This window comes from Bremia lactucae, linkage group LG13 (assembly GCF_004359215.1).
Source record: "Bremia lactucae strain SF5 linkage group LG13, whole genome shotgun sequence".
Taxonomy (NCBI): Eukaryota; Oomycota; class Peronosporomycetes; order Peronosporales; family Peronosporaceae; genus Bremia; species Bremia lactucae.
Genome location: NC_090622.1, coordinates 2,774,040 through 2,784,323, shown reverse-complemented (window position 1 = coordinate 2,784,323; position 10,284 = coordinate 2,774,040). Strand labels below are relative to the sequence as shown.

The following is a 10,284-nucleotide window of genomic DNA, read 5'->3' as shown; positions in this document are numbered from 1 at the left end:
CGAACTGAGCCATTATCTGACCTCCTTAAAAAGAAGGCAGAGTAAGTTTGGTTGAAAGATCAAGAAGATGCTTTCACATCAGTGAAGCAATCTATTATAGGCACCGGTCTTGGTATTGCCAGACGCGAATAAGCTCTTTAGCGTCGTCTGCGATGCAAGTAATTTTGCAATCGGCAGCGCGCTCATGCAGAAGGATGACGAAGGCGTTGACCGTGTCATCTTTTATCTGTCCCGGCTTTATAAAGCTGCGGAACTGATTTATTCTGTGTGTGACAAGGAGCTACTTGCAATAACTTTTGCTCTTGATAAGCTTCGAGTGCATTTGCTGGGCACCGAACCATTTGTGATTTGTACGGATCACGCATCAGTGCGGACCGCAATAAACTCACCGCACCTCTCGCCTAGAATGACAAGATGGCTTACATTCTTTTTGGCATTTAATTTTAGAAGTTTGATACAAGCCGAGTAACAAATGTCTTGGCTGACGCGCAGACCAGACTTCGAGGTAAGACACCAGAAAGGTGTGTCTGGTGCTAAAGCACATTTTCAGACGATAACATTGGCAGCCATTAAGGCCCACCACATAACGAGATCGTTAGCCTCTGAAATACAAGAAAATATATCAGGACGAACATTGTCGCCTGCTGTTGGATCACATCGGTGGACGAAAGGTTTTCCTTTTGTCGCACCCGAAGGCTAAGCTAAGTCGCTTTATCAAGGGATCACAATTTGACTGCGATGGCACTTTATGGCATCAGCTGTCAAATTGTGATCCCTTGAGAATCTATGTCTCTCATTACACGGATCTTAAAGTGATGAAACTTGACGAGTTCCATGATGTCCAATTAATTTGGCATCTGGGCCGTGAAAATACATTCTTACGAGTGTCAGAATTTTTTTGGTGGCCACACCTATATCGATGGGTGGCCAAATAAATTCGATCCTGTGAACAGTGTTAGCGCATAAAGCCTGCATCGTCCAGCAGTGCGCATTCAAGCCGCTGCCGATTCCAACGGATTGTTAATAGTTGGTAAGGCTGGACTTCATGTTTGGCATGCCGCGTGATCATAAGGGTCGAACGGAGCTCGTCGTCTTTGTAGAGAGACTGAGCAAAAAGGTGCATTTAGCACCATGTAAGACATCGATCACAGGCAAGGAGGCAGCTCTGTTGTTCCTGGATCATGTTTACCGGCTACACGGGATGCCCGAGTCCATAAAATCGGACCAAAATTTACGTTTTACGTCTGGGTTTTGGTGACATGTGTTCGAGCTGCTAGGTAGCAAGCTCCACATGTCGACCGCAGATCATCCCCAGACCGATGGCCAAACAGAACGGGCCAATCGGCTCGTGGCGAATGTCTTGCGCACTATAGCAACTTCCAAAGAGTGGAGCAAGCAATTGCCCTTTGTGGAGTTCACTATAAATAACAGTGTCCACGCCAGTACGGGTGAGACACCATCTTATATTAACGGACTGCGCCATCCTCGAACGCCAGTCTCGTTTGTGCGCAGACCGAGTCTTAGTGAGGAAGGGCTCCTCACTATGCTCGGTGCAAAAAAGGGACATAGTTTCGTCAATATGACGATGACCCATGAGATTTCACCTCAAAGACAAAAACGTGCCTTAGTGACCTGCCAGCTTAGCATTGGTAAATAAAACTACGTCTGATGACCGTCCTCTCGGCGGTGTCATAGACGAGTTTGATGCTAAAGCATGAGCGAGGCTCAACGCTTAGTGGATGATCGATTAGCCATCACACGAAAAATCCGTGACGCGATGGTGGGTGCACAAAAATAAACAAAAAGAGTATGCTGACCGAAATGGTCGCAAATTTTTGAGCGCTTCAGGGGGGGGGTACTATTAGGTACTGCTACGCTACCTGAAAAAAAATTCTGTACTACCTGGAGGTACTACGAGATTATTGCCGCGTTTCATTGGTCCGTTTACGGCAATAAAAGAGGTTGGAGATCTAATTATAAGCTCGCCTTTCCCCCGTATATGAAGACGCACCCCGTATTTTACGAAGGTCGTTACGTTGATCCAGAAGAGATCACATACTTCATCCGTCTAAGAAGACCGATGGTGACGTCGACTGTGAGTCGAGCGTCGATTGGGTGAGAAGGACGGAAAGGTAAAAACCTTTCAGTCAAATGACTCCGCCCACCACGATAAGGGCTCAAAGAGCGAGAGATACCACGCGCTTGATGCGGTTTCCTCAGCATCAATTTCTCAAGGATGTCAAGCCGAAGTTTCAGGCGTTCATAACCCTGACGATCCTTCGGGCAAACATCCTGAAGATTCAAGGTCAGTCGCAACACTTGACGCTCAAGATTTCCAATGCGTCATTCTACAGCGCTCAATGCCTGAGACTGAACGGACGCGGGTAAGGCAGCTGCGAGTTGGTGGGTGAGATCGCCAATCCTTTCGGGCGCCGGCTGCACTGATGGATGCGGGTGGGAAATAACGCTTTCTTGTTAGTAGGCTGCCTGCCCAATGCTCCGGGAGACAGAAGTATCAAATCCTCGTCCAGTGGATGGGATATTCGATAACTTTCGACTCTTGGGAACCGATTGATCCCCTACGTATTGCCGTGTCCGGCTTGGTGACTTCCTATGCACCGACGACACGTGAGTGTGTCCCACCAGCTTGGCCGCTTTTAGGTGGCATTTTTGGTACTGCGTCTGAGAAAACAGGTCGCTAAAGTGACTGAAGGAACTTAAAGCAGCTCTATGTTCCTCGCTCCTCTTTGACGAATTTCAAAATGTAAATTTGTTCTTAAAGGGGGAATGGTGTAACGGGCTAAAGTTGCCCTATGTTTTTCAAATCTCGCAAGGTATACTTTGTTTACTTAAGGGGGTGGTCAATTATTTAGGTGAAGTAATTAGACCCACCAATTGGGTGTGGTTCACATTGTGACCCACCCTTGTGTAAATGAATGCACTTGGATGCATTACACTTCGGAGGGATGATGCCGAGCGTCATCCGTGATTACGGCTAGCGTCATTTAATATACGAGGTATTTAGAACAATACGCTCACAATCATATCAGTGCATGTCAACAGAGACGGCATCTATGCTTGGTTAAAATAGGTTTTATATTTAATACGATCAAATATAAATCAGTCTGAAAACTACTTCCTAGTGGTGAGGTCGCTTAGGCGCCCAGCAACTACCTCACTGCACATGAAAGAAGACGGTCAAACCTCTTCCTCGCTGTGCTAGGCTGTGCTTCAGTAGAGCGTGGCCGCAATAGACGTGTCAACCTACATGCTAGCACTGCCTTAGTACTAGCTAACCCACACCGACGATAGTAACGGAAAGATACTGACGAATGTTTTACGAGCACTACGAATAGAGGTGGTAAGAATTCAAAGCATCTAACGGTCAATATTTAGGTTGACTTAGTATAGGAAAAAGTGAAACTGTGAAAAATATAGAGCTCCTGCGTATTGCAAACTTTTTTAATTGACCTAATATATTATACTAACTTTGTATTACGACTCATTGCTCACCGCCCATTCAGGTGTCTAGCAGCGATTGGCGGGATGATTTGAAGCCTTAAATCAACCATGAACAGAAGTATCGCATTGCTGCTACATATATTACCGCGTTTCGTAATATTGAAATGTTAAGAATAATAGATAAAATTTAATTCTTTAGTATTATTCCTTCAATAGTTAAAAACATTTATATCCCCGGTTTGCCAGCAGACGAACAAATTGTAAAGTGATAAGTTGAGTTCCTAAGCTCAGTTATTCGTGCATTCTTTAAAATTAGCCTAAATACGTGCTGTAAGCATCCGATGTATGTTAGCTAATCAGCGGCCACCACTGTCTTGAAAAACAATAAATGTACGCTCAAATTATGTCACATCGCTATACTTGTAGCATTCGTTGCCTTTGTCAATGTAATCAAATAGTCATCAAACAAAACTAGCGGTTTTAAGAAAGGCATAGGCAAAATAAAGCAGCTAAAACACTTGCGGCACCATCTGCAACAAATTGTCGAATCTACTTTGACTTAGAAGTTACACTGCAAAATGGAAACGCATCTTGCAAATAAAGCTAATAAATAGCGTAGATACTAAAAGCTAAATTTGGCTCATGTACTGTAAATTTGGTTGGTATGATAATATGTAGAAAAACAAAACACTATGTTTTTGATGAAGCATCAATCCTACAATATTTTATCTTGCTTGTAGCCTCGAAGGAAAGTTAGTTTTCATCAGCGTTAAATCACATAGAAATTGTGCTACACGCTTGCCCAAACAACTCACCATGCGCACAATCTCTGTAACGTCGTGGCGAAGTGGATAATAAATGTCATTGCGAGTGGTGTAGTAGATTCTCATTTGAGCTGTACTTAATGCAATTAATCTTGATGTTTGCTCAAAACTTATCTTCCATTTAGAAACGTGCAATAAGTAACATGTGAGTAATATATATACCGTGCGACAATCTCATAAATGTTAGCTGAATCGGTGTCCTGTCCGGCAGGACGGTTTTGGCGAGTAGATGTAGGGTGGTAATATTATCAATAAAGCAAGCAAGCATCTTTTATCGATAAGGCTCAGTAAAATTGCCGCAGCTCGGCTTGCACGGAGAATAATATGAATTGTTTTAATTCGTAGTGCATTGCAGACCACAATTTTGTTAAAAGCTCGATCAATGCTTTTTGTATCAGATATCACATCTAGCAAAAAAAAAAGCGTTCTTTCACTTCAAGTGTATTATCTAAATTAAAATACGTACAGCCATATTTGCTGTAAAGAAGATTCGACAATCACATTCATTGAATTTCAGAATGTTACGTTTATGCACCCCACGTCGTAGGCTTATCGGAAAAATATGAATACTTGTTTCGAGTCTATTCTTACCCATTGGGTCCCTTCTTCTCTATTACTGTTGCAAATCGCTGTGAGTTACATTCACAATAGGAATGCTTTTACACTGATGTAGTCAGCAACGCAAATAAACAGACGCATATTCGATAGCATGCCGCAAGCGCAAAATACCGCGAGTTAATTTTGCCGTTAATAACCGTCCAGTGTGATCCGCAATTCCAGCGCCAATGAGTCCAGTTTTTTGCAGTATCGCAGCAGCTCTATGTCCCAGTTTATACGATGCGAGTAGCGCCGGCCGACGATCAACTCCAACGGCATCAATTGCGCTGCGCAGATATCGTCCCCTCGCATTCCTGGATCTGTGCTTTCTATGAAAATACGAAAAGTGGCACACACTACAAGTGCCTCAAGTCGAGACAATAGTGAGCGCAAGTGCATAAGTGTCCATCACTCCTTTTTGAAAATATAGAAAGAAGAAAAACGGAAACTATCGAACCGCACTTGAAGACCGCTTTGGTGCGGGATTTGCTATTTTAAGTCGCGTTGAGTGCGGAATCGTCCGGCTCAAAAGGGAAACCTTCACGACCTTCACTCTGGCATTCCGCATTCGTGGTCGCGCAACGAGAAACGACTACCGCATTTGACTAGCTGACATTAAGTGCGCTTAAGCTTGTAACGGTTAAGAAACTTCTCTTGAGGTTGGCCAAGACACTTATTTGAGGGATCTACTAGCTCGACATTCTACGAATCGAGCGAAAGCTGCGTAGACGTGAAACGACCATCGCTGCACTTGGTTGTATCTAGCAATTGATCCGACAAAATGGCGGTAACACCACTGATGATGGCGTCTACAACCAAGAAAGAAGCCCAAGTCAATAAACTTGCAAGTAGCGGTTCTACTGCCGTTAGTCGTCTCGAAGTGCGCTATTGGGACAAGCTTTATCCGCATGGAGACGTGTACAGTCCGCGCACAGGACATACTGTCACCAGCAAAGGTACACTAAAGCTGAATGCGTGCAAATTGGTTAGTTCGCAAGCTCATACAAATTTTTGAATGCTGTAGATGGCCGAGTATATGTCTTTGGTGGCACAGACCGCAGGAGACGGCAACAAGATTTGTACCAGCTTGATCTCGAGTCAAGCAAATGGTCCCAAGTCGAGACGCGCGGTACACTTCCGCCTAGGCGTTCTGGGGCATTGGGCGTCGTTCACAAGAGCAACATGTTTATCTTTGGAGGTTACGATGGTCGCGATGGCAACTATTTTAATGATCTTTACTACTTTAACTTTGACGCGCAGAGATGGAACCAGATGCCCAGCATCGTAGAATCCCGGCCTGAAGCCCGCACTGACCACATAATGGTGTTGCATTTGTCCAGTATATACATCTTTGGAGGTTACAACGGCTCAAGCCGGTTTAACGATCTTTGTGGCTATGATATCAACGCACAGCGTTGGAGCAGAGAGCAGGCTCAAGGTGCTATCCCTTCCAGACGCTTTGGCCACAGCGGTGTTGTGCACACAGAAACTAATCGACTCATCGTGTTTGGAGGTTGGGATGGACGAGATACGTTGAATGATTTGCACGAGTATAGTTTTACTTCGAAAGTATGGAGAAAAATGGAGACGAGAGGCAACAGCCCACCACACAGATATCGCCACACGGCTGTCATTTTTGGCGATACCATGTTTGTATTCGGAGGCGTTGACAAGACCCATTGCCGTTTTAATGATTTGCAGCGTCTGGATTTAGTGACAAATACGTGGAGTGAAGTTTGCACGACTGGAAGCATACCAAGCAGTCGGACATTTCATCGAGCTGTGGTTGTGGAAAGCACGATGTACTTGTTAGGAGGATATGATGGCACAGACAGACTTCAGGATCTTTATTCAATTGATATAGGTGCACTTTCACCTCCGTCACTTTTGGACATCTGTGCTGACTTTGTCCGGACAAACCTTGATTGCGTGCTGGAGACAACGACTTTTAAAGATTTTCCTCGCGAAATAGTTGACCAAGTAATTTTTAAACGCGACTTTGAGGGTCGTCTTCGTGGTACTTGCAAGCTTTGCCGGCCGGGCAGATGCTGCGTTTACCGAATGCAAAAAAATGATTGCTGCCCACGGGACATTCAAAATTCACCTTCAACATGCCATTCAATTTGTATTTGCGGACACTCTACATTCCACCACAACGTTGTCGACGAATCGCGTACGTTAACTCCATATTGTTTGTTAGTCTTTAATCTTACAATTCGTGGCTTGTCCAGAGCTTTATGGGAAGAAACCTGTCGGAACAGCTTCCACAAAAGGTAAATAATTGTACTTGTCATAGTCGCAGAGATTGTTGCTAACTTGATGCCGTATTTGCCGCTCGACTGCAGTACTTATGCTCTGTGGTTCTATTTACAAGCGCCTATTCGACTCGTCGTCGTCCGCAATGTCAAATTCGTCGATTCTTTTCTCTCCTCGCTTTTCGGACGAGAGCACTAGTAACGAAAAAGAATGTTTAACATAGACATCACATTAGTAACAAAGCCGGTCTTTAAGCGCGTTGGGACGCTTAGATAAACTGGTCCATAAAATATTATGTGCCCTCGAGCCAATGATTAGTATTAAAACTTATGGCATTAGCTAGCTTTTGCTCATTATAAATATCTCGACAATCTTGCTTTTTACGCAATTTGTACAATGTCCAAAAGCTAATGCTGCAGTGTTGCAGCCTCAAGATGAAAGCTGAGTTTGAATGAAGTGGCGCACACTTTCAATGCCTGAGCTTGCAACTGACAACCTAAAATGAATCGAGTCTGACCACGTGAGCACGTTGAGGTCCTTCGCATAGCTGTACACACTCTCGTAATCTTCTTTCGAGTTAAAACCGTCAAAAAGAATTCCTTCCATAAATTGCACGCGATTGCGCTCACGCTCCCACAGATAGATTTGATCCGCAATGTTTTCCGGAATCATTGGAGTATTAGATCGCATTTTCGGGTGTGCGTGTTTCGTTAGAAACTCATAAATCTGTTGCGCCGAGATACCGTGAATTAAAGCGGAGCGCAAACTTTCACGCGTAATAAAGCCAATGGCTAAATTTGGAAGCCTTGCCACAATGTCAACAAACACACTGAGCATGGCCACATGAAGAGTCGACGAAGTATAGGCATAAATTTTGAAATTTGTTTCGACAACCACAAGCAACTGAGCCCCATTAGTAGTTATCGTAGTTTGACGCGAATTCGCCACTTGAGATTTTTTACCCGCACGTACGTTTGCAAATGAACTCGTGAGACTCACATGACTCCGCTTTTGACCCGTGGATCCACCAAATATAAGATTCACGGCCAAACTCGTGGTAAAAAAACGATCCGAATTCGGATGCTTGCGATACAACAGTCCAAAATCAATAAAATCTCCAAGCAGTAATCGCTGCGTCTGAGTCAAATCCGCCACTGCGTAATACCCACCCGTTTGGCAGTAGCTTATTTGAAACAAGAACTGTAAAATATCCTCTTGCTTTAACGTGCCCGTGTTATCAAGCGTACGAATGTACTCAAGCATAAAGATCCACATTTGAACGTGAATGTCTTTTAGCATGAATTCGTACCCCGTATCGGTAATATGCAGCGCTCTCGAATCAGATTCACTAGCCTGAAGCAGCTTTGTACGTAGCAAGATATCCACAACGGACTGAGGTGGCTCCTGCACAGCGGTTGACCCCACCATATAATGCAGCACCGAGTCCCACCGCGCCCTCGCGTATTGCTCCAAATGCACGGCTGCAAACATATTTTCCGGATCTTTTGGTAGACGGAGCCTGCCACGCTCCCATGGGGATCCACCTAAATTGCTCAATGCGTGCTACATAGTATCATAACAGAATGAGAGCTTTTTTTACAGACAGTGTATCATGTCGACGTCCTCACCATAAGCTGCTTTTGGAATATCGGATGGGGTTGAAATATTCCGTCCTTTTGTACAAATACACGAAGCCCCTCGAGCTTTTGCAACGCTGCTTGAAATTGAAGCGGCATTTGAGTACTCTCTCCAGGCTGGGGCATGACCCAGTTTTCTAAAAGTTCACGCGACACGGGAACGTTCGTCGGTAGAAGCCGCATAACGAATTGTTGTGCAAGCGGCGGGAGCGCCTGAAAGATAGCTTGACAAGCCCATGGATCCTGGTAAAGGCGCTCCAGTGTCGCAGTCGGCAGCGTCTCCAGAAAGTCGAAAGCATCCATTTGGATAAAGAAATATTCTGTGTGGTCTACGCATCACTAAAATGCCAGAACTGCAATCGTCAAATAACCTTCACAAAAAAAAAACTACACAAAGAACAGCTTATTTTGCAATCTCTGTCGTTTCAAATGCCTTTCGTGAGGATACTATAGGATTATTTAAAATATAATAATTGTTGCGTGCAAGACAGTCAATTCCTGTGTATAGACGATATTCACATGCTTGAACCACGCTCTCTTGAAAGCCAGACGCAGGGCAAGATGACATGAATAACAACCAATGTGAACTAGCTGCAGGTGTAAGCAAACATAACTGCAGGTTGTAGCGGGCTAGAATTGCCCTATGCTACGGAATCTTCTTAAGTACACAAATTGTACTGTGCAAGGGTTACTGTGATGGTCAGTTATTTACGTGAAGTAATTAGACCCACCACTTGGGTGTGGTTCCCATTGTGATGTATGTGATGCACCTAAGGGCAGTCATATTAACGGGAATGACGGCTAGCGTCATCCAAGATACGAGGAATTTATAATTATGCGCTCACAATACGTATCAGTGCATTCTACAGAGATGGCATTTATGATTGGTTGAACTAAGTTTTATATTTGATACGATCAAATATGAATCAGTCTGAAAACTACTTCCTTGTTGACAAGTGCGCACGTGGAGCCGGATTACCGCTCCCGTGACGTCACTTGTACTAAGGTTCTTAGTTCGTTAAGTGAGGTCGCTTAAGCGCCCTCCACCTACCTCACTGTGTTCAAAAGGTGTGTGCTAGTAGTGCGTAGCAGCTTTAGGTAGCGCCCGCCTACACTTGGTAGCCCTAGTAGTCCTTCTCACGACCTGTCTCTCAAAGGATGTCAGTAAGGATGAGCCGCGATATTGATTAGGCTCATTTCCCACACCTCTCCGAACATCATCGGGAGGTGGTAGAGCGTTTGGTGGAGGGAGTTGGTGAACAAACCCTGGAGCAACATGTTGCTCCGTTAAAGCAGTTTGAAGCGTTCGTGCTTGGACAGTAAAGAGCCGCGTCCAAGGCACAGAGCCATGCTGCGGCAGAGTCCGTCACTTGTACTCAAAATTGAGCTTAAGCGTGAGCTGGTTCGGAGCGAGGCTTTCAACAGGACTGTTGGGATGCTCTCCCCCGGCCGCATCTTCCGAGGCCCATTCCGATGGACCCGCCCAAATTCAATGGATTTGCAGCGCA

At 44.7% G+C, this 10,284-nt stretch overlaps 3 protein-coding genes across 3 annotated transcripts; 1 reads left to right on the top strand and 2 right to left on the bottom strand.

The window, feature by feature from the left end:
- Positions 1-5,033: 5,033 nt before the first annotated feature.
- On the bottom strand, positions 5,034-5,282 carry CCR75_003837 (uncharacterized protein; the record flags this gene model as incomplete). Its single annotated transcript, XM_067961930.1, has 1 exon — positions 5,034-5,282. One exon carries the CDS (start codon positions 5,280-5,282, stop codon positions 5,034-5,036), a length of 249 nt encoding a protein of 82 aa, XP_067823241.1.
- A 65-nt stretch (positions 5,283-5,347) lies between these two features.
- CCR75_003836 (uncharacterized protein) lies at positions 5,348-7,362 on the top strand (the record flags this gene model as incomplete). Its single annotated transcript, XM_067961929.1, has 5 exons — positions 5,348-5,839; positions 5,908-6,900; positions 6,929-7,056; positions 7,115-7,156; positions 7,258-7,362. The coding sequence occupies exons 1-5, from the start codon at positions 5,665-5,667 to the stop codon at positions 7,360-7,362; spliced, it is 1,443 nt and encodes a 480-aa protein (XP_067823242.1). The 5' UTR covers positions 5,348-5,664.
- Positions 7,363-7,568: 206 nt separating this feature from the next.
- CCR75_003835 (uncharacterized protein) lies at positions 7,569-9,079 on the bottom strand (the record flags this gene model as incomplete). Its single annotated transcript, XM_067961928.1, has 2 exons — positions 7,569-8,702; positions 8,768-9,079. The coding sequence occupies 2 exons, from the start codon at positions 9,077-9,079 to the stop codon at positions 7,569-7,571; spliced, it is 1,446 nt and encodes a 481-aa protein (XP_067823243.1).
- Between the last annotated feature and the right edge of the window lie 1,205 nt (positions 9,080-10,284).